We start from the raw sequence: 25,091 nt of genomic DNA, 5'->3' as shown, positions 1-25,091 counted from the left end.
CCCACAACTAAGGCAATGTGTATTCTCTGAGACAAGATTAGTACCACTACATCTTTATAGAGAAAACTAGAGCTGATACAAGACACAGCCTGTGAGGTGGACTGAAGTAAGACAAAGGAGGTGCTTTCCTTTTTTCTTTAACTGAGGGCAGCAGTCAGTTCCGCAGTCATAACTCCGATCTTTGACAACGAGCAGGTCAGAGGGAGGAGGAGGCTGGGAGGCCGAGGAAGAAAGAGAAGCGTCTACCGAGTGGCCTGGGAGGGAGCTTCCCGGCGAACAAAAGACGGCAAACGAACGGAGCTGATTTTTGTTGTGATGACAGATGAGTTTCCTGCAGTGTCCAGAGAGCAGCCCAGTGGGGAAAGGCGGAGGGGCAGAGCCAGACCTTTGTGTGGATGGAGGGAACGCCGCTGCTTCGCTGCCAGCCTGTCTGTCCTTAGAGACCAGAGTTCAGTTGGAAAGCTGGAGAGACAGCACTTAGTATTTGTCTCTGGGTCACATGTCAAATTAGTGGAGAAGGATTATTTTAAGCTAAAAACAGTTAATACTCAGAGTTCAGAGTTTAGTTCTCTTTTGTGGTTTTGGTTTGCTTGCAGTCATTACAGCTAGATGTGCTTAAAGAAACATACATGGTTTTCCATTATGGTCTTGAGAAAGTTAGGAGACACCTGACTGCTAATCTTTATTAGGGGGTGAAATTTCTAGCATCTTATAAACGTTTAGTTTCACAAAGAGGTGAGATGCAGCTTGAACTTGTACTCACAGGATCCTCATCAGGCACTAAACAGGATTGTTCTTTGCCTCCTTTCCTTTATGCTCCATGATCCACCCGTGGCCGGCATGACCTTCACCCTCTATCCTGGACCAACTGCTACTCATCCTTTATGACCCAGTGCAGTGGTCAACACGGAAAACCTTCCCTGACCCTTCTAGACTCTTTTTTTTTGCGGTACACGGGCCTCTCACTGTTGTGGCCTCTCCTGTTGCGGAGCACAGGCTCCGGACGCGCAGGCTCAGTGGCCATGGCTCACGGGCCCAGCCGCTCCGCAGCATGTGGGATTTTCCCGGACTGGGGCACGAACCCGTGTCCCCTCCATCGGCAGGCGGACTCTCAACCACTGCGCCACCAGGGAAGCCCCCCCTTCTAGACTCTTAATCTCTGATTCTCCACAGCACTCCTTCATACCTCTGCTAACTGGACTTATTTCATGTGTTACACATTTGGGGAGCTGGACGCAGGACCTGTGTGTCGCGTGCATATTCTATGGCCTGTGGCCCAAACAAGTCCCCGCTCCTAACCTCCAAATCCATTTCTGTTGTTCTGGAAGGTAACCCTTACCTTCTGCTCTACTTGGCTCATGTCATAGGACTAAACGGGCCACCTTCATTTCTACTCAAGCAGCACTTGATGAGATTCCTCAGTGATGACAGGCAGCTCTCATCCCCCACTGGGCCAATTCTACCTGGCAGGATTGCACTTGCCCACCTTGATAGGTGGCAGGACAATTACTGGGCGCCTTCTCGATCTGCTTCAAAGCTTCCTGTAACCTGGCAGGGAATGAAATGCACAGCCTTCCAGCTCAATGACATTTAAGGCAACCACTCATCGGTTCAGGCAGCAAAAGAAATTGGTACTCAGCTGCTTGCAGTCTATTTTTCTGGTTAGAGCTATAAATGAAAGAAGTGATTGTGCCGCTGCACGTGTGACACCAACCTGCCCCCTCCCCAAGCAGTCACGTTCTCTTGCTCTCACTCTGGCTTTGCTCTGGTTCCCCTGAGGAACAGGGTGTTCAGGATTGTTTTGGGGGGTTGCCTAGTGCTGTGTGTCTACATTTGAGTCCTACACGCACAAATACAGTAAATGAATATGTGTACGTTTAAATTGCATATTCACCCCTACTGAATTTGTAATTCATTCATATGGAAATAGTTTCCACTAAATATTGTAACTCCCCCAATATTCTTATTTAGTCCCTTTTATTCAAGGGGCTAAGTTGCATCACTCAAGGGTGACATTTAAACGACAGTTACTACAGTGACACAGAGTAATGACCTTGAAAGTGTGGTACGCTGGTGTGCTTATCCAGTAATTTATATATACCATAAATACTAGTTGTGATGTCTGAAGAGAACGCAAAAGGCAAGAAATCTTTTTTCCCACACAAATGATTGTGAAATATAACATTTTTAGAAGGATGTTCTGGATACGTTTTTGCCCCATGATTCCCCCAAATTCCTTCCCTTCTAAGCAGTAAGTGTTGCATCCCCCTGCCCCTCACTCAAACATTAAAAATAAACAAAAAAATCCTCTTCCTGCTCTCCCTTCTACCCCCAAGGCCTATACAGACACAAAGGGTGGGGGGGGGGAGAAGGAATTTGTCAAATCAAAAGATCCTTACCCTCTCTCAAACTAAATCTGCTTTAATCAGTATGCTAGCACATTCTGTCAAACTCCCCGAATTTTTAAGCAATACATTATTCCTTCAGTTTGTGCCAAAGCTAAACCTTTGCCAGGTCCCAACTGGCTCTGTGTAGAGGCTGCTGCCAAGTTGACTTCCTTGTCTCAGTCAAGAGGCTGCTGCCCAGCTCTGCTCGAAATTAATAAGGCCAATCAGAAATGCACAAAGCCTGCCCGGCCGATCATTCATCTCCAGGCGTTTGCCATCTCCTCTGCGGTCAGATAAATCACGTTAGAGCTATTACACCAATGACCATAAATTTGGGGGCCTGGCGGTCCGTCCCTCCCAAGGACACAGCAGGCTAGGATGATTCCAGTGCGGGGGAGGGGAGGGGGCCCGCCGGGCGGCGCGTTATCTGTGGTTGCAGAATCCAGGCCCGGCGCGCGGCCTCCCGGAGGACTGGCGTCTGGGCTGCGCCCAGCTGTGGCCCTGGCGCTGCTCAGAGATGGCCCGATCCCCCAGGTGCGGGGACTCCATCTGCGCGGCTCCGCCAGACTATTTACAGCCGAGGTTCGGCCGGTGATTGCTGGCATGGAAAACTCATTTCTCAGCCCGGTTTTTATTTACACTCCTATTAAGGAGCCTTCACTCACGTCTGAATGGCAGAGAGTGGCTGCGGCGGGAGTTGGCCTTGGGCCAGGCAGCCAGTCTCGGGACGGGTGAGCCCCCTGGGCCGCCCTCGCCGGCGACCTTCCGCCCAGAGCGCGCGGTGGGCCCGGGGACAAAGGTGCCAGAAGCTGGGGCACAAGAACCTCAGCGGCTCACCACCCTGGAAAAGTTCAGTGGTTTTGTGGCTGGATTTCCCCCTTGCACTGTTAGCTGGTTCCCCGCCGAGCTCTTTGCAAACGTGGAACGTGAGAAAATAGGAGAGTGCTGTGCTTTAACCCTCATCCAAAACCCTAGGTCAATATTTCGTCCTCCCCCAGGTCCTTCTGCACCCGCCCAAGCCCTCCCTGCCAGGTGTAGCCCACGCATCCGGCGGGGATGGACTCGCAGTAACAACCCCCAGGAGGGAAACTTCTTGGCTGTTCTTTCCCTTGGCACCGCCTAAAACCCGAGCAGACCGGCGCGTGTGCTTGTGCGCCTTCAAGTCCTGAAAACCTGCCAGCAGCCTCGGCACATCTGGGGCTCCTTACCATGCATATTCATGCCCGAGAGCAGTAAAACCCAGGTCAGCTGCTTGGAGACAATGAACTGTGTTCTTAAAGGCTGACCAAGCCCGAGAATTCAATAAAATGACGACAGGGCAGGCCCCTCTCTGTGTCCTGTGCAAAGCGTCATAAAACTTGAGGCAATTTTTTCCCCCTAAAAGGGACAGAGGAAACAGTCAGCAGTGTTGCTAGGGGTCAGTTTCTACGGTTTTCCCCTTGGCTCTAGAAATCATGATTTCTACTCCCTTTCCTAGTGCCCTCAAGCTCCGGAAGAGTGGGTAGTGTGTTCATATTCCTTTCTTCTGCATACGATCCCTCTTGGTTTAACATGTTCCCCTTCCCTTCCTCTAATCCTCTTCCCATCTGAGGGCATCACTCTTAACCCCTTTCTTCCCAGAAAAGAGTGGATCCTCTTCTGCCCTCCTGTCGCTTTCCTCAGAAACTCCCCTTTCCATTTGCCTGGTAGCTCAGGGGCACAGTCACTCTCCTGGGCTAGGGTGGCACTGGGAAGAGGACATCAGACCATGCCACCCCACAGCCTCCCGCAGGCCTGCAGTCCAGTGAGGGGCACCATTACGGGCTGAATTGTGTCTCCCCAAAAAATCACTTGTCAATCCAAGCCCACACTACCTCAGAATGTGACTGTATTTGGAGATAGAGCCTTTAAAGAGGTAATTAAGGTAAAATGAGGTCACGCGGGTGGGGCCTAGTCCGATGGAGGAAATATGGACAAAGAGACGCCAGGGATGCATGCACACAGGCAAAAGACTACGTGAGGACAGCAAAAAAGGCCAAGCCAAGGAGAGAGGCCTCAGGAGAAACCAAACCTGCCAACACCTTGACCGTGGACCTCTGGCTTCCAGAATTGTGAGAAAATAATTTCTTTTGTTTAAGCCACCCAATCTGTGGTGTTTTGTTATGGCAGCCGTAGCAAACTAACAGAGGCACTAAGGAAGCCTGCCTGCAACATTCCTGTGGCTCTCCCTCCTCCTCCAGGACTTGAAAACTCTCTCCCTCAGGATGGCGTTGGCCTGGCATGACTTTCTTTTTGTTATGTTCCAGGTGATCTTCTTTTTTGATAAGAAACTAACCAGCGAAATTTCTCTGTTGGTGGAGCTTTATTTGTGCCCCTACTGTTTAATTTTCAGTTTTGTCCTGTGTAGGTTTTACAGATAAAATACAGGACATCCATTTAAATTTGAATTTCAGAGGAACAGCAAATAATTATACAAGTATGTCCAAAATAGTGCATGGGACATACTTATATTTTAAAAAATTCTTTGTTTATCTGAAATTTAGATTTAACTACATGTCTTATACTGTTTATTTGTGAAATCTGCCAACGCTAGTTCTGGTGTGTGTGTCCTTAATATCTTTACATAGTGGTTCTCACATTAGAATCAACTGGAGAACATTTCAAAAATACTAATGGCTGGGTCCCTCCCTGGGGGGATTCAGATTTAATTGGTTTGAGGACTTTTATTTAAGCTCCCAGGTGATTTTAGTGTGCAGGCAGGGACTAAAATCCCTGCAGAAAGAGATACGTATTAACTAATTAAATGTTCATGGCTACTGCATTGTTGGATTTAGGTTCCCTTAAGCTTAAATTCTTTGGGTTTTGTTCTATTAAAAATGTCATCTTATCACTCTTATTGCTAAGCCCAGAGGCAAAGGTCAAAGTGGATCATCGAAAAATGCCCTGTTAGTATGTGAAATGGTTTTCTTATTTCAGGTCAACTGAGCCCATAAAGAGAGATGTCAAGAGCTGTAATACTGATACCACTGCAGCAAATGACTCTCCATCCCGACACTTCAGGTTTTGTAATAAATAGTGCAGCTGGGCACCCTGGTAAAAGATTTACCTTCTACATTACTTTTATTACAGGTCAGTGCTCAAGAATGTAGGATGTTTGAAGCACAATTCTAGTTCAAGAGGAATTTGAACATAATTTTGTTCAGTTCTTCCAGACCCTGGGTATCTCCTCTTCTTCAGCTATTAATTGGCAAGCATGGAGAGCTGACGCTTACCTGCTGCTCACTTGTTACTGAAAAATTTATAGAAAGTTCAGGTATTGTGCCTAATAGCCCCGGGGTAGCACACTGTTTATTCTGCTTGGGTAAGGACCTTATATTTATTTGACTCTGGTACTCAATTTCATCCTGAAAATAAGTCTTGCCAACGTAAACCTTCATCATAAGTGCTAAGGAGATGCTGGCATAGAGCTTCAGCTGAGTAAGAGTCAAACTAGAGTGAGAGGGGAATAAAATGCCTGTGGCAGAAATACATTTTATAGAAGATGATATTGGTGGGTCAGATGATACTGCTTAATTGGTACAAAGTTCAGGAATGGAGACTCATGTGACAGGGCTTTGTTAAAAATGTTGTCTAAATAAGTATGTACATGATGGAGGTTTTGTAACCACTGCTTATTCTCTTATGAGATGTTCCAGAAAACTGTTGTAGGGAGAGGCAGTTGAGTGTAAAATAGAGCCTTGGATTTGAAATCCTGGCTTTGGTGCTGCTTGGCTCTGGGTCCTTGGGCAACTACTTAACCTACCTGAACCTTTATTTCCTCATCTGGAGAAGTGCTTCTGGAATGGTAGAATAATGACCTCTAAAAATCCACTACTCCATATAAGCAAAGAGAATACTGGCAAAAGTTGCCCAAAATCACCTTTTTCAGAACTCTAGAAACTAAGCAAAGGATCGCAACAATCCAAGGAGTGTTTATTCAAGAACAGCTGAATCTTGATAGGAATAAGGCAGCATTTTAACTGGACCAGTTTCCTTATGCTCTCTCCACTTCTGTGGTAGCCTTGAACAACAACAGCCTTGCAACTATACTATCTATCTCTGAGATCCAGCAGACTAGCAGATTTGGGTTTGCAGATTAGGGGTAGATAGGGTTTGTAGCTCCCCCAAAAGCCCCAGCCCCAGAGAACTGTCACTCTTTGAATCTCACTCTCTGGAAAGGCCCCATTCTCAGGGCTTGTCTTAACTTGACCAGCTCTGTGTGAACAACTCTATCCCCAAGGTGTTAGTTGAAAAGAATCAGCAAAAATTGTTTAACATCATAGCTATCTAAGGCAGTCATACCAATTGAGGTTAACAAGAAGCTGACCAAAAAAACCTGAAAAAGGAAAAAACCGGTGAAGACGTCCATAGAGAGCTTTGAAAAGCTACAGCATATTACTGAAGACCTAAAAGTCCTTGCACATGTGCAGGGCAGTGTGCATGCCCAGGAAAGACCTGCCTGACCTTAAAGCTCTGCAAAAGCAGGAAGTGAAGGCCAAGGTAGAGTTGTGAATTGCTTTCCACAGCACTGAAGGTGTGCTCCAAATTTGATGAAAAACATTAATCTACATATCCAAGAGGCTCAGTGAACTCCAAGTAAGATAAGCTCAAAGAGATCACACCTAGACACATCACAGTCAATCTCCTGAAAGCATCAAGAAAAAAGTAACTCATCACATGCAAGGGATCTTCAATAAGATTAATGTCCCAAATTAAACCATGGAGGCTAGAAGGTGGTGGGATGATATATTTAAAGTGCTGAAAGGTCAAAAAACCAAACAAGACAACAAACCTGTCAGATAAGAATTTGATATCTAGCAAAATTATCCTTCAGAAAATGAAGGAGAAATTAAGACATTCCCAGATCAACAACTGAATTTGTCCCAAGCAGACATGTTTTACAAGAAATACTAAAAAGAATCCTCCAGGCTGAAATGAAAGGATACTAGATAGTAACTGGAATCCATAGGAAGAAATAAAGAATATATATGGGAATTATAAAAGACTGTATAAATGTACTTTTGTTTATAACTCTTTCCTTCTATATAATTTAAGAGACAGTGCATCAAACAATGATGATTAAACTTTTGATAGGCTTATATTGTATAGAGATGTAATTTGCATGATAAATAATAGCACAAAGGAAGAGGAAAGGAAGTGTTTACTGGGGCAAAGTTTTTGTATACTATTGAAATTAATTTGGCATTATACAAACTAGGTTGTTTTAAGTTAAGATGCTAATTGTAATCTCCAGGGAAACCACTAAGAAAATAACTTTAAGAATTTAGTAAAGAAACAAGGGAATTAAAATGGTGTACCAGAAATTATTTAAAAGAAGTCAGTAATGGAAGAATAGGGAAACAGAAAAGACATAAGACACACAGAAGACAAATAATAAAGTGGTAAACATAAGTCCTACATTATCAATAGTTACATTAAAGGTATATGGACTAACCATTTCTATCAAAAGGTGGAAACTGCCAGAATGAATTTAAAAATACGATCTAACTATATTCTAAGAGACACCTTAGATTTAGAAATACAAAATGGCTCATAATGAAAGAATGGAAAAAGATATACCAAGCAAAAAATAACCAGTTAAGAGCTAGAGTGGCTATACAAATAACAACCAAAATAGACTTTTTTTTCCTGTACTTAAGGGATCTTGTTTTATTTGATTAGAGAATGTCTTTAAAATCATATGCGCTTTGTCAGTGCGTTTCTAGGAATGTCTGGCATGTTTATTGGTCAAATGCCTTGCAGATGGAAATGAAATTTTGTGAGGAATCTTCTGGATCAAATACGGATCTATTTTTACTTTAATAAAACTATTCAAAGCATAAATAAAATAGACTTTAAGATAAAAATTGTTACTGGAGACAAAGAAGGACATTTTATAATGATAAAAGGGTTAATCCATCAGAAAAGGTTAACAAATATAAACATATATGCACCTAACAACAGAGTCCCAAAAGACACAGAGAAAAATATGATGAACTGAAGAGAGAAACAGACAATTCAACAATAATAGTTGGAGACTTTAAATACCTCACTTTCAATGATGGGTAGAACAACTAAACAGAAGATCAACAATGAAATAGAAGACTTCACTGATTAGATCTAATAGACACCTTACAGAACACTCTATCCAACAGCAGAATACATATTCTTCTCATGTTCAAAGGGAACGTTCTCCAGTATAGAGTATATGATAGGCAGTAAAACAAACCTCAATAAATTTAAAAGGACTGAAATCATACAAAGTAGGCTCTCTGATCACAATGGAATGAAATTATTTGCTCATTTATAAAATGTGACAATATTTACGTGAGAAGAAGATAAAAGAACCCAGATCTCAAGTGCCCAGCAAAGGGCCTAATAAATATATAATACATAATAACACATAACAAGACCATACGCATGCATGTTTTTCTTTGCCTCATTGCTGGAGTGTGGTAAATGATGGGTTAACATCCTCCTTGAAAATCAAAAAAAAAAAAAAATTTTAACTGCTTTGAGTTGGTGGCAGAATATAACTGATGGTGTCTTAGTACTGAGGAAATAAAGTATCACAACTCTGATGCATCCACCACCATTGTGGCAAAAAGCTGAATATAAGACTATCTTAGCAATAAAAAAATGGCAAATTAATAAATTATTTTGTTGGTAACCCAATAAAACAAGGTAAATGATTACTCATCTGTTTTTTCTTAATTAGAGGCCACTAGTGTATACTAATGTATTTGACTTTTTCATCCATTTCACAAGAGAGAAGCAAGATCAGGCCGTATTTTCATGAATTAATACTTCTGATCAAGATATTAAGCTTGACTTTTTACCATTTTAGAACAGATCCTAGCTCCGATACAAAGCAGATTTTAGTGACAGAGTCTAAGTGACCCCTGAAGCCTAAATATTTACTGTCTGTCTCTTTATAGAAAAAGTTTGCTGAACCCTAACCAAAGAATTGAATCATTCTTGGGTGGACCTGGTAGATGATATTCCAGGAAAGACACTGAAAAAACATGCATCATCCTTTTATTTCCAAGTTTGCATAACTTTCTCCAACTGTTTTTATCTGTGTGCCCTCAACTCCTCCTCACTTAATGTTTGAAGCAATTCCCAGGTATTTATATATGATGTTGTATATTTGAGTCGGTTTGCATTGTATTTTAAGGCATACAATACTAATAATGATAGCACTTATATTGTTCATAAGTATGAAAACAACCACACTGTTAATTTTCTTTCCAATTCTATTGTGCAATTGGTAGACTTGCCAAATGTCCCCTGACTTAACGTTTAGAGCTTCCAGGAATCAGAAATTTGATTTTTTTTTTTCACCTAGGACAGGAGAGTAGAAATTTCACAGTTCTCCAGCATGTCCTCCCAACTTTTTTTCTCACTGACCAAACTCAAAAAGGAGGTAATGTCTAACTCAGAACTGCTAAGACTACTATTTTCAGGTTCCGCAGTTCTTTAATCAGAGATGACTGGTTACTAAATACTAATAGTGCTTAAAGAGTGTGAAATGACTTGTTCTGAGATATTTTGCTGCTGCAACTTCTTTTCTCCTATCCTTATGTCAACAATTTCCCCAAACCCACTCCCACCTCACAACAGTGCCTTCTGAATGGGCTTATCTACTTTTACTTTTCTGTGACTAGATTTGTAAATTAAAATTTAAAAAGAGGGTAAAAGAGAAAGCTCGTATTTGTATGCCCCTTTTAGAAGAGTGTTGTCCTCCAGATCTGCATTCACATTTTCCAAAGGTCTGTCCATGGCCCCCCTGGACCACCAAACTGATCAGACCTGGTCCTTGCAAGGCAGTCAAGGTGCACCCTGCCTCCGTCTCATGCTCAGTCACTATCTGAATCTCTTGAAGGCAGCCTAAGTGGAATCAATAAAGCAAAGGAGGTTAGGTGGCTGGAAAATCTTGTCAAAAGTGAAAGACATGAGGCCAAAAAATGTAGGGAGATGTACTAAGAGAGCAGCAGTCTTTTCGGGGCTCTACTGATAGAAAAAGCAATTAAAAAGGCAGACTAATTGCTACGATATCTAATTCACTCTTTGGCCCATCATTTAATTAAATGAAAAAACTGGGATGGCAACAAGTTTGAAGTATTTTGTAGATGGGGATTTTTAGATGAGGATGAGAATTTTTTTTAATTCTCATACTCACAATTTTAAAATTATGTTTCTACTCAGATATAAGCTAACACTCTCAAGCAACAGTCTTGGGAGCCAAAGAACCACTTGACTCTCCCAACAGTCATAAAGGTACAACATGGGATGGGCTTATCATTATTGAGAGTTTAAAGACCTTTTGTTTCCCCGATCTAGAGCCATAGCCCCAATAGTCATAATTTTCCTGGCTTACTCATGATCATTTTAAGCTGCACAAAGAAACAAAACACAGGTGTGGAGGAGAACTCTTGCTAAGATACCATCACAGCCACGTTAGAGTCTCTGCATTATTGCTATAAGTTTGTTTCCCCCATTCACTCTACCAGGTTCCAAAAGGAGGATTATTTCCCAAGTTACAAATGTACTTTCTCAATGCCATTTTCTTCTTTTAGTTGATATTTTTAATCACTTTACCCCAAATCCTCCAGAGCCAGGTTGTCTATACTTTGTTTCAGTTATCTACTGCTGTATCATAAACTACCCAAATGTTAGTGGCTTGAAACCAAAACCATTTATTTGCTCATGTTTCTGTGGATCAGGAATTCGGGCAGGGCTCAGTGTGGATGGTTTTCCTCCCTGTCCTGTGATGTCTGTGAACTCAGCTGGAATGGCTTAAACAGCTGAGAAGTGGCTGGGCCTCACTTACGGGATCAGACCTCTAGAGACCTAGGCTTGGAATTCTCAGAGTGTCATTTCTTCATTCTATTAAGCAACGCAAGTCACAGGCCAGACCAATTCAAGGGATGGGGGATACAAATACCACCTCTTGATAAGAAAAGGAGCATTTGCAAACCAACACAGAAGGCATAGTTGGCAGCCAGCTTTGGTGACAGTCTACTACAGCTTTCAAGAGGTAATCTGATATGCTAAGCACTACTCGTGAGACAATGCTAGAAGACTCCTCCATCTTCCACAGAGAAAAAAATGTCCCAAACAAATGTATCTAATCCAAAGAGTGACTCTTTTAGTTTTTGCTATTGAGTAGGGAGGAGGAGACACCATAAGCATTAGGGTAAACGTGAAGGTGAAAGGAGCTGGATAGACTTTGCAATGAAATCATTTTTAATATGAGTATTTTTTTTTTTTTTACCTAGTCTGCTCTTCTGAACTAAGCTTCAGATGAGCTATAGTCTACTTTTTAGCTTTATTTTGTGAATCAATACTTTGATTATTTTTAACATTGTGTCAGTGTTTTCTACATTACTTTAACTTGCTGGACTCTAGAAGTAAGCAGAATTAGCATTTTTTGGTGTCTTGTCCCACCTGTAAGGTAACTTTTCTCTATAAGATGGTACATTTTACTAACACTTTGTAATTTTTTAAAATGCTTAAATGACAAAGGGGAGTCTTGAGTCTTACTGTCTTCAGCAAGGATACTGGTCACTAGCCCTCTCACTTAAGAATACCTCTTTGGGGGCTTCCCTGGTGGCGCAGTGGTTGAGAGTCCGCCTGCTAATGCAGGGGACACCAGTTTGAGCCCTGGTCTGGGAGGATCTCACATGCCATGGAGCAACTAAGCCCATGAGCCACAACTACTGAGCTTGCGCATCTGGAGCCTGTGCTCCGCAGCAAGAAAGGCCGTGATAGTGAGGGGCCCGCGCACTGCAATGAAGAGTGGCCCCCACTTGCCACAACTAGAGAAAGCCCTCACGCAGAAATGAAGACCCAACACAGCCAAAAATAAATAAAATAAAAAATAAGAAGACCCCAAGATCACTATATATATATAAAAAAAGAATACCTCTTTGGATAAAAGGGTCAATTCAACAAGAAGATATAACATTTGTAAATATTTATGCACACAACATAGGAGCACCTAAATGTACAAAGCAAATACTAATACCTAATGGGAGAAACAGACAGCAATACAGTAATAGTAGGGGACTTTAATAACCCACATCAATAGAGAGATCACTAAGACAGAAAATCAATAAACATATGCCTTAAATGACACATTAGACAAGATGGATGTAACAGACATATACAAAACATTCCATCCAATAGCAATAGAACATACATATTTTTTCCAAGTGTGCATAGGACATTCTCCAGGATAGACCATGTGTTAAGCCACAAAAAAGCTTAACAAATTTAAGAAGACCGAAATCATATCAGGCATATTTTCTGACCACAGTGCTATGAAAGTAGAAATCAATTACAAGAATAAAATTGGAAAATTCACAAATATGTGGCAATTAAACAAGCTACTGAAAAAAATCAGTGGGTCCATAGAGAAATAAAAAAACCCTTCAGACAAGTGAAAATGGAAGTATAACACATGAAAACCTATGGGATGCAGCAAAAGCAGTTCTCAGAAGGAAGTTCATAGTGATAAATGTATACCTCATGAAACAAGAAAATCTCAAATAATCTAACCTAATACCTCAGGGAATTAGAAAAGAACAAAAAAAGCCCAAAGTTAGTAGAAAGAAGGAAATAACAAAGATCAGAGCAGAAATAAATGAAATAACAGACTAAGAATAGAAATGAAGTAATAGACTAAGAATAGAAAATTTCACTGAAACCAAGAGCTGGTTCTCTGAAAGATAAAATCGACAAACCTTTAGTGAGACTCATCAAAAGAAAAAGAGAGAGGGCTGAAAGAAATTAAAGAGGAGACATTACAACTGATGCCACAGAAATACAAAGGATCATGAGACTACTATGAACAATGATACGCCAACAAATTGAACAACGTAGAAGAAATGGATACATTCCTAGAAACATACAACCTTCCAAGACTGAATCATGAGGAAATAGGAAGTCTGAACAGACCAATTCCTAGTAAGGAGACTAAATCAGTAAGACCTCCCAAGAAAAACAAAAGTCCAGGATCAGATGGCTTCACTGGTGAATTCTAACCAACTTTCAAAGAAGAATTAATACTAATCCTTCTCAAACTCTTCCCAAAAAAGAGGAGGGAACACTTCCAAACTCATTTTATGAGGCCAGTATTACCCTGATACCAAAACCAGATTAGGACATCACCAGGAAAGAAAATTATAGGCCAATATCCCTGATAAACATAGATGCAGAAATCCTCAACAAATTATTAGTAAACCAAATTCAACCATACATTATTAAAAGGATCATACATCATGATCAGGTGGAATTTATTCCAAGGTTGCAAGGATGGTTCAATATCCACAAAACAGTGTGATACATCACAGTAACAAAATGAAAGATAAAAATTATATGATCATCTCAATAGATGCAGAAAAAGCATTTGACAAAATTCCAACATCCATTTATGATAAAAACCCTCAACAAAGTGGATGCAGAGGGAATTTACCTGAATAGAGACCATATATAACAAGCCTATAACTAACATCATACTCAGTGGTGAAAAGCTGAAAACTTTTCCTCTAAGATTAGGAACAAGATGAGGATGCTCACTCTTACCACTTTTTATTTATTTATTTTTATTATTATTATTTTTTTGCGGTATGTGGGCCTCTCACTGCTGTGGTCTCTCCCACTGCGGAGCACAGGCTCTGGATGTGTAGGCTCAGCAGCCATGGCTCACAGGCCCAGCTGCTCCACAGCATGTGGGATCTTCCCGGACTGGGGCACGAACCCATGTCCCCTGCATCGGCAGGCAGACTCTCAACCACTGCGCCACCAGGGAAGCCCATCTTGCCACTTTTATTGAACATAGTGTTGGAAGTCATAACCAGAGAAATTAAGCAAGAGAAAGAAATAAAAGGCATCCAAATTGGAAAGAAAGAAGTAAAACTCTCACTAGTTGCAAATCACATGATAGTATAGGTTAAAAAAAAAAACCCTAAAGACCTTCTACAAAACTGTTAGAACTAATAGATGAATTCAGTAAAGTTGCAAGATACAAAATTAGTACATTGAAATCTGTTCCATTTCTATACACTAATAACAGATTATCAGAAAGAGAAATTAAAGGAACAATCACATTTACAACTGTATCAAAAAGAATAAAATGCCTAGGAATAAATTTAACCAAGCAGGTGAAAGAACTGTACACTGAAAACTATAAGACATTGATGAAAGATACTGAAGACACAAATAAATGGAAAGATATACTGTGCTGATGGACTGGAAGAATTAATATTGTTAAAATGTCCTTACTACCTAAAGCAATCTACAGATTCAATGCAATCCCTATCAAAACTCCAATGGCATTTTCCACAGAAATAGAACAAACAATTCTAAAATTTATATGGAACCACAAAAACCCTGCATAGCCAAAGAAACATTGAGAAAGAAGAAAAAAGCTGTAAACATCATGTTCCCTGATTTCAAACTCTATTACAAAGCTATAGTAATCAAAACAGTATGGTATTGGCATGAAAACAGACACACATACCAGTGGAACAGAATAGAGAGCTCAGAAATAAACTCATGCATATACGGTCAATTAATTTGTAACAGAGGAGCCAAGAATATACATTGGGGAAAGGACACTCTTTTCAATAAATGGTGCATTGAAAACTGGACAGCCACATGCAAAAGAATGAAACTGGATCACTACTTACACCATAAACAATTAAAGACTTGAGCGTAAATACCTGAAACCATAAGGTTCCTAGAAGAAAACGTAGGTGGTAATAAGCTCTTTGACCTTGGTCTTGGCAAACGTGTTTTGGATTTGGCACCCAAGGCAAAAATAAACAAGAGGGACTACATCAAACTAAAAAGCTTCTGCACAGCAAAGGAAACCATCAACAAAATGAAAAAGCAACCTACTAAATGGGAGAAAATATTTACAAATCGTAGACATTTATCTGATAAATGGTTAATATATATAAAGAACTCAAAATATATAAAATATATAAAGAACTCATACAACTCAAGAAAAATCAATTAAAAAATGGGCAGAGGATCTGAATAGACATTTTTTCAACGAAGACATACAGCTGGCCAACAGGTACATGAAAAAAGGCTCAGCATCACTAATCATCAGGGAAATGCCAATCAAAACCATGAGACATCACCTCATACCTCTCAGAAGGGTTATTATCAAAAAGACAAGAAATAATAAGTGTTAGCAGGATGTGGGGGAAAAGGTTGTTGGGAACGTAAACTGGTGCAGCAACTATGGAAAACAGTATGGAGATTCCTCAAAAAATTAAATAGAACTACCATATGATCCCACAATTCCACTTCTGGGTATTTCTCCAAGGAAAATGAAAACACTAATTTAAAAAGTTATATGTACCCTCATGTTCACTGCAGCATTATTTACAATAGCCCAGATATGGAAACAACCTAAATGTCCCTCAAAGGATGAATGGATAAAGAAACTGTGGTGTGTATGTATTTTTATAGATAGATTGATGATAGGGATAGAGATGGAGCTATAATAGAATATTATTCAGCCATAAAAAAGAATGAAATCTTGCCATTTGTGACAACACGGGTGGACCTTTGGGGCATCATGCCAAGTCATTATGCTATGTCTTATGAAAGACAAATCTTGTATGATCTCACTTACATGTGGAACCTGAATAATTAATTTTTAAAAAACCTAATTCATGGATACAGAGAACAGATTGGTGGTTGCTAGAGGCACAGGGTTGGGGAGTTGGTGAAATGGGTACAGAATTCCAGTTATAAAATAAATCAATCCTGGGGGTGTAATGTACAACAGGGTGACTATACTATAATTGCATAGTATTTGCTAATGACACTGTAGTGCGTACTTGAAAGTTGCTGAGAGAGTAAATCTTAAAAGTTCTGGGCTTCCCCGGTGGCGCAGTGGTTGAGAGTCCGCCTGCCGAGGCAGGGGACACGGGTTCGTGTCCCGGTCCGGGAAGATCCCACATGCCGCGGGGCGGCTGGGCCCGCGAGCCATGGCCGCTGAGCCTGCGCGTCCGGACCCTGTGCTCCGCAACGGGAGAGGCCACAACAGTGAGAGGCCCGCGTACCGCAAAAAAAAAAAAGTTCTCATCACAAGGAAAAGAAGTTAGTAATGCTGTATGGTGATGGATGTTCTCTAGACTTAATGTGATGATCGTTTCACAATATGTACACACTGCATCGTTATGCTGTACACCTGAAACTAATATAATGCTGTCAGTTATCCTCAATAAAAAGAAAAAAGAAAGAATTACCTGTTGGGAGTAGTTCTTGGGAGTAACATCCATGGTAGTTCTAAAGGCACTGGTGAAATGCACAGCTCTCACGGCTGATTCCTGTGAAGATTTATCGTGTTGGCATCCATTCCCGTCTGATTTTGAGTCTGTTCACAGTTGATGACTCCCCATGAGGCCATGACCCTCTCAACTCATTCCACTACCTGGTATGAAGAAACTTCTTAGTGAATTAAACGAAATGACACAAAAAGGTTTTGCTAAAGGTGTCCTATATACATATGTATAATATTTTATTTTAAAATGGCATTGAGCATATACATTTCTTTAGCTTTTTCCAGGGAACATTGCACCTAAGTTTCAAAACACACAAAATAGATCCCCTTTACTAAACAGTTTTCATTTTTGGGTTACAAAAGTCAAGGTTTCACAACCACAAAGCATAAAGGTACATGGTTCCGAAACCATTTTCAGGCAGATTCCTCTCATTCACTGTACGTAGGGTATTTTCTTGGAAACCCAGACCATGATACATTGCTTACAAATGATCTCCACTGTGGACCTCCCTGGGTTTCCAAAAGAAACAAAGAAAGTGGAGGCAAAACAGGAGTAATAGAGTAACCTCAGGACACCCCAAACACAAAATACTATGGAAGACTGGAAGAGTGGAGGACACGAGATTCTCCTTCAAGTACATCACAGTAGAAAACAATACATTTAAAGCCTCATTTGGTCACTGTCTACCTGGGCGCTACATAAACAAAACATCTAAGACGCAAAGGCAAAATTAAAGCTATTTACACAAATCATGTGGATTATAAAGAGCAGCACTCCCTGGACTGACACTCAAACAGAAGAGGCAGGTGGGGCTGCTCACGTAGTGTCCTTTGAAAAATCCCAGTGTATGCACATAAGTCACATCACCCAACACAGAACCAAAGTACACTTGGGGGGCTTATGGTGTGCAGGCTGTGACATGTCTCTGCAATTGAAAGTCTTCAAAAATCCGAGTTCCTAATGTAAAATTCTGTCCGGTGGCCAGATACTGTTTTAGTATTTCCTTAGATCCGCTACCTTTTAGGGTCAGCCTGGTGGGTTTTTGCATAGATAGTGACTCTCACTGCTTTCTTCATGTGTCCCAATAGCACGAACTTACCAAAAATAGAATTTCATTAAAGTTTAACATGTTCAGTCTGAAAACAGTGGAGCTGCTGGGCTGCTTAAGGAAAGGTAAGATCCTCAGACTGTGGTGGAAAGAAAACCACTGACTACTCGTGGCCTTGTAAATAAAGTTGATTGGCAGATGAGGAAGGAGGTTAGACCAGAGTCGTAAAGATGTGAGAGTTTTTTTTCCAAGTGTTTCCACGCTAGTGCTCTTGGTGAACCGAAAACCCTGCCCGAATGGCCAAGATCTGAGGCCAACTCTGGATACTGGGACTCTCATCCTTGCCCACCAGTATCTATTGACAGCTGTGATTCTTTCCAAGAAGTAAATGAATACTTAGAAGAGCACAAAAAGAATGAGCACAGCTGACCTCATGCAGCCTCATGGAGGTAAATTGCTAGGGATTAAGAAATTAAATACCCCAAATTCCCCAAAACTGTAAACTGTGGAAAGTAACAAATTCCCACTTTGGGGGTTCTGTCCTATTAGACAGCTGAGTACTTGGCCTAGCCCGACTTTCACTTCTCTGTTCCCTCTGTAAGAACAGCAGTTAGGCAAGCACAACCACAGGAGAACACACCCTCCAGTTTTCTGGGTCTGGTACTGCTCCGATTTCAGGTTTTGAGAGAACACAGGTTTGCCTGTTGCCTGACAAAATGCCACAGTGTGGATGGAGTGCAAGTTTGCTCTCTTTAAGGAAAAGAGTGTCACCAAATATTCTGAAGAGCTAGTGCCAGTCCAGCAAAGAGATTTAGAACTGAGAGAGGCTTTCATTTAAGGAAGTGGCCACACCCCTCCCCCCCCCAGATAACCGTAAAGACTTGACTAGGAAATCGAAAGCTTTTTATTAAATAAGACTTCCTTTGAGGCTACTGGGGCAAGCAGACTTGACTGTAAGTCAGATACGCAAGATCACAGAACCACGTATAAATATGTTCTGCAGAATTTTGAGTGTGTTGCCTTTTGACCTTTCCAGGAATGCTCCAAGGGGGAAAAATGAGGCTAAAACTGAGTAAGCTCAATTCACAGAGCAATATCGGTGCTGGGCAGACCTGCCGCGGGCATTAACAGATCATTTTTTTTCCACATTTGATTTATTCATCTCATTTGTGGTTTCCCTCCAATCCCCCAAACTGACAACATGGCTTCAGCTTGCTACTAAGATCCTTCCACCCAAGGGGGCTTATGAGGAGAATTCCTGGACACCTTTCTAACTAAATCCAGTGGGACTAAATACTCAAAACTTTAGGATAAATTGAATCAGGGGCTTCCAGAGTTTTTGCTGAGACATGCCTTGGCAGGAAATGAATTGGAGAATTGAGTCCAGGCTGTCATGACATCCCTATGATATGCACATGCAAACTCTGACTCTGGTGCCTGGAGTAAAACCAGAGAAGCTCAAGGTAGGGCCCAGAGAGAAGCCCAGGAAATAAAAGAAGTGAAAGGCAGTGGAGACACGGGGGAGAGGTGACTGCTTGCGAGGACAGCCTCCCAAAGAAGGCAGCTCAGAGCCCTCCACGTACAACTTTCTCATTTCCAAATTCGTACGTGGTTTTAAGAGTCAGAGCAGCAACAGAAAGCGGACCACGCTGTTGTAGGATGCCTGCCTGTTTCCCCAGAGCATCTTGTTCTGCCAGGGCAGCAAATGGTTTACCACAGACTTCTCCCCACAGAGACGCTGGGGGTGGCTAAGATTTCCTGAAGCAGGAGGGAAGCCGTCAGATGACGATGACTCCCGACAAGGGACCAGTGAGTCCAGTTCTTCCCAAACAACATTTTGGCAAACACTCGGTGGGTGAATTCCCGCCATACTTCACCTGCCAGACCAGCGGTTGTCTCCACACTGTGGGATGAATACATTCCGAAGCAGGAAGGCTCCAGGACATTCCTAAGAAAATAGCTACATTCCAAGAATGTAAGCGCAGGCGACCCACTACCCAGAGGAAAGGTTCCTGTCCTCCCCTCTGCGGAAGGGACTGAACAAACAGGAGAAGTGGAACTGGCTCTCCAGCCTTCTGGGGGGAATCACACCAATGACCTCTGTCTTTAATGGGTGGGAAGCACGTCTTATTACAAAAAGTAGTCAAGATGGTGACGCTACCACAGGAGGTCTGCAGGGAGAAGACTCGGTGACTGGACACTGCTCTATAAGGTCCCCCATGCCCAGAAGCGGTCTGCCTAAAAGTGATTTCTAAAAATCTATTTTGCGAGTCCTCCCGGCCGAGATGCACCAGGGAGGTCTGATACGCTGGCTGCCGCTGCTCTTGTGAGGAACACCCAGAGGTGGAGTGACAGTGGGAACAGGGGTCTCGGTACCTGGGGGGCTGGGACATGATTCCGTGGAGAAGGAACAGAGGGTCCAGCCTGAGAATGACCAGTCAGCCTGATTCAAATTCACTTTTATCAAACGGCCACTCCGAGCGGGCCTTGCCCAGATATGATGGGGAGGCAGAGACAGCGCTTGACAGAACTCTGCTCCTTAACATGTTATTTGGAGGGGGCTTGGGGACGGTCCTGGTCCACGGAACCTGGATCCAGATGGAGGAGTGGTCCTCAGATGGGGTGTGGTGAACTGACTGATACAAGGAATCTCTTAACCTGCTCGCTTCAACCCTGCTTTGTGTCTGTCCCTATGGTACAGCGGGTGGGGGAGGGCCAACCATTCCAGAAACGAAATCCAGACTCTCCCAGAGAGACCTCACCCACACCAGGGGGGCCCTTGAAGATGACAGAGGAACTGTGGGTCCAGAGAAACACCCATATTTCCACAAAAACACACTGATTTGGTGAGAAAATGCAACTCAGGGAAAAACCGTTACATAATAAAGACTGAACTCCATTAGCCAGGGCACCGCTCCAGATGGCGGCCTGGGTGGTGTGGGCCACGGGATATGGGGACAGTCTGGGCTGGACTTGGACACACAGATTCCTCGACAGGGGCCTGGAAAGTCCCAGACCTGTTCTATGGAAGGAAAACAATTAAGATTCAAGGAATGTCAAAAAAGAAAAAAAAATTCCCTGCCACACCCCACCGGCACCAAAAAACAGTAAAGAGAGAGAGAGAGACACACACACACACACAGATAGTGTTCCCTGAAATAAATCTCAGGCTTACTAGAAGATGGGCGATTACATCTTCTGAGGCATGATCCCCAACTCTCCAATGCAGCACTTTTAACCCGTAGGGAAGTTGGCAGCTTGGCAGGCTGAAGAGTCTTCTGCCAGTGACACCCGCAAAGGGCTGCCCCAGCTACTGTGGATAAAATAAGTATGATGGATGTGCTCCCAAATGGGCAGTGGCCACCTACCTAGGAGGCCTATGAAAGGAACCGACAGAAGCACAACACTCAGTCGCAGCCTTTATGTTTTGCTCTTGTTGAGTATCCAGACCTGTTACTAAAGAGGAAACTGAAACCCGAGGGTCCTCTTGGAGCTCAGCCAGAGGCCTTTCGGCAGCAAGCTTCCCACCTGGGCAGGGAGGAGGGGCATCGTCTGGAACTCTGCTGGGGCACTTCCCAGCCCCGCCCCGCCCAGAGGCATCCCAGCTTTCTTCCCTTCTGTCCTTCTAAAACCCTGGGCTGTTTTCATGACAGTTTGTTTCCATGTATTAAAGGAATGACATATACAGAGATGTCATCTCCTGAGCCCAGTCGGTCATTGGATATCCGCCATCCTCTGTCCTTCAGGACGCCACGGGCACGCATCACCAGGTCCTGAGCCGCCAGTGTGTACCTGTACAGGGAGAGGCAGGAATGGGACTGTCAGTGTGGCATCAGGCAGAATCGGGGGTCAGGCGAGGCTGAGAAGGAGGCATCACTACAGCTGTATGAACTGTTTTCAAACACCCTTCAAGTCACAAAAACCTAGGCCATCTTTTTCCCAAATGTGTGATGCCTAATGTGAGACTGCTAGTTAGGTGGTAGATGGACAAGATTCTACATACAATAAATAACCTCCTAAATTGTTCTGCTTTTCAGTCCTCTTTTGAGAATTCTGATGTCAACAAAAGAGTCCCAGTTTCGTGCTGGTGTATCTTTAACACATACCTGCTCAGGCTCAGAGCTTTCTACAGCAAACAGTGTGTAGCTAAAAAAGTATACGGGAAAAATAAGAACTTTTGTTTCCAATGTTTATTTTTAGAGCCACACTGCTTTTAGGACAAAGGATCGTCATTTTCCACTTATGGTAGGGGTAAATCTCCTTTTTAAATAAATTGTTTTTAAAAAGTGAGCTGATTTAAAGAAAAATGTTAATGATAGCGCAGGTAGCAAAGGAGCATAGTAAAAATGCAAAGGTTTTATTGGTACATGACTGGGAAACCTCGGTGTGGGCAAGCTGCACCGTCATCAATGCCACACTCTTCTCTTCACCACTGTAAGTACAGTGAGGGATCCCCAAGAATTTGAAAATAAGATTGCTCCCTGAGACTCAGAGCATAAACTCAAGGAAGAATTAATGACTATGCCATAAATGGATGGAAAGCATTAAAATCTAGAAAAAGACTAATGTGGGAGGTGATTTGGGTGTATGTAGCCTAGGTTAGCCTGGAGGCCTAAAACAAGGAGACAGAAACATTGGCAGGTGTCTGTCCAAATACAGATTGAGGCAGAGGGAGTCTTATCCAACAGATTTCAAAGAAATGTAGTTCCACTGGTAGGACCATATTTAGTGAGGATGGATGACTCTTAGCTTCTGCCATAGAATATACAGTTTCCCTTGATTTTGATTTCATGTTCACCATATAACCTTCTAATTATGACCTGCCTCCCTGTGTGGCCTGCCGACAGAGAAAGAGTGAGCTAGTCATTTGTACTTTAAGAACGTCAGTCCTGTTTCTCCATATAAACGTCACTGGCATTTCTTCAGTTTGCAGATCAATCATGAAAGCTTGGTTAAGGTGAGCCCAGCTCTGATAATGAATCTGTTCTTTGTGTGTTGATTAAACCAGTTTCTGAACCTGAGAAGCTAAAAGCCAGCCTCTGGTAAATCACCAAGATAATAAATGTCACCCTGTAAGGAAGGCCTCTTGGAAGCCAGCCTGTGGCCCTTTAACAACAGACCACCCTGATGTTACTGTGGCCTTTCCCTGCTTGGAATGTCACTCGGCCTTGCCTTCAGAACTGTGAGTTGTGGAATTCAGAACACCAGAAGCCTCTTGCATTTCTTCTGTTAAAACCCCTTACGGAATAAGCGACTCTCATGTTAAAAGAGACCTGCATCTAGCCCCATTGTTACATTACTTAAGAACAAGGTCTGTAGCAAATAATCTCAGGATTGTTAAGATTCCAGGCTGTGGAGTCTCTGAGACTCAAGTCTACTCAGACAGCCCAGGCAGAGGGAGGTGTAGCACACGCTAAGGGCGGTTAATACAAAATAAGTGACTTTCCTCCTAGAGGATGGGTGGTAGGTGAGTAGGAGAGACACCTTCTTTTTCTATCCTTATTGAGAGAATTATCAGTCTTGAGGCAGAAGTATCTCCAGTTACACTTGAGGGAAGGGGCCACCAGTTAGCCTTCTGAGGATTCTCTTGCTACTGGGATCACGAAATAAACAGAAAGGACTCCAAAGAGGCCTTTGGCTAAAGGGGCAAATACATGCCCCCTTATCCACATGCTGCCACTCATATACTACATTCAGAAGAGCTCTCAGATGCTCACCCCAGGTTACTCTTGGGTTTATTACTGAATTGCATGTCTGAGATAAAACCTCACAGGGAAAGGCTACCATCAATATCAGTTGATGTTTATTACCCTAGTGATTGACCAGGGTCTAGACCTTAGCCTTTCAAGTTCAGAAAGCTGGCTGAGGCAATATACTAGTTCGTAGATTCATCTGTCAGGGCTGAACACACCTTAACTCAGCTCATGAGCAAACTAGACACAGAAGATTATGCCAAGTAATGAGAAAAGATGGCTGGCAGCGAAAGGAAGTTACTTAAAAATGTTAAAAAAAACAGATGAAGGAAGTCAGGACCGGTATCTGTGGTAAATCACAGGTCCCGCGGTCATGGGGCAACGGCTGAGATCAGAACAAGGTTAAATGAAAGGTTAAATGAACAGGATTTCCCTGGTGGTGCAGTGGTTAAGAATCTGCCTGCCAATGCAGGGGACATGGGTCCAATCCCTGGTCCAGGAAGATCCCACATGCCACGGAGCAACGAAGCCCATGCACCACAACTACCGAGCCTGTGCTCTAGAGCCCGCGAGCCACAACTACTGAGCCTGCACTCTAAAGCCCGTGAACCACAACTACTGAAGCCAGTGCATCTAGAGCCCGTGCTCCGCAACGAGAGAAACATGCGCACCACGACGAAGAGTAGCCCCCGCTCGCTGCAACTAGAGGAAGCCTGCACACAGCAGCGAAGATCCAACGCTGCCAGAAATAAGTTAATTAAATAAATTCATTTTTTAAAAAAGTCTACAAACAATAAATGCTGAAGAGTGTGTGGAGAAAGGGAACCCTCCTACACTGTTGGGAATGCAAATTGGTATAGCCACTATGGAGAACAGGATGGAGGTTCCTTAAAAAAACTGAAAATAGAGCTACCACATGATCCGGCAATCCCACTCCTGGGCATATGTCCAGAAAAGATGAAAACTCTAGTTTGAAAAGATACATGCATCCCAGTGTTCACAGCAGCACTATTTACAATAGCCAAGACATGGAAACAACCCAAGTGCCCATTAACAGATGAATGGATAAAAAAGACGTGGGGTGTGTGTGTGTTTCTGTGTGTGTATACACACACACAATAGACCATTACTCAGCCATAAAAAAGAATGAAATATTGCCATTTGCAGCAACATGGATGAACCTAGGGAATATCATACTAAATAAAGTCAGACAGAGAAAGAAAAATATCACTTATATGTGGAATCTAAAAAAAATAATACAAATGAATCTATTTACAAAACAGAAACAGACTCACAGACATAGAAAACAAACTTATGGTTATTACCAAAAGGGAAAGGGGGGAGGGGATAAATTAGGAGTATGGGATTAACAGATACATACTACTATATATAAAATAGATAAACAACAAGGATTTACTGTGTAGCACAGGGAACTATATTCAGTATCTTGTAATAACCCATAATGGAAAAGATTCTGAAAAAAATACATTTAAAACTGAATCGCTTTGCTGTACACCTGAAACTAACACAATATTATAAATCAAGTATACTTCAGTTAAAAAAAGTTAAAATCAAAACAGTGCGTACCTCATTTTATTTAAGTCACATAAGAGCATCATCCGTAGTTAAAGGCAAG

At 42.4% G+C, this 25,091-nt stretch overlaps 1 protein-coding gene and 1 long non-coding RNA gene across 5 annotated transcripts in view; one reads left to right on the top strand and one right to left on the bottom strand.

Annotated features, from left to right (window-relative positions):
* Positions 1-25,091, top strand: part of LOC115858518 (uncharacterized) — a 68,919-nt gene that overhangs the window by 16,697 nt on the left and 27,131 nt on the right. The gene's annotated exons all lie outside the window — the stretch shown is intronic.
* Positions 16,927-25,091, bottom strand: part of PPM1H (protein phosphatase, Mg2+/Mn2+ dependent 1H) — a 264,363-nt gene continuing 256,198 nt past the window's right edge. For all 4 annotated transcript variants that reach the window (XM_060305782.2, XM_060305783.1, XM_060305784.2 and 1 more), the window contains one exon: positions 16,927-21,554. In XM_060305782.2, the coding sequence (XP_060161765.1) occupies positions 21,526-21,554 (29 nt within the window). In that variant the 3' untranslated portion in view covers positions 16,927-21,525. The remainder of the gene's footprint in view (positions 21,555-25,091) is intronic.

This window comes from Globicephala melas, chromosome 10 (assembly GCF_963455315.2).
Source record: "Globicephala melas chromosome 10, mGloMel1.2, whole genome shotgun sequence".
NCBI lineage: Eukaryota > Metazoa > Chordata > Mammalia > Artiodactyla > Delphinidae > Globicephala > Globicephala melas.
The sequence above is the reverse complement of the archived record's forward strand: the minus strand, read 5'-3'. Positions and strand labels throughout refer to the sequence as shown.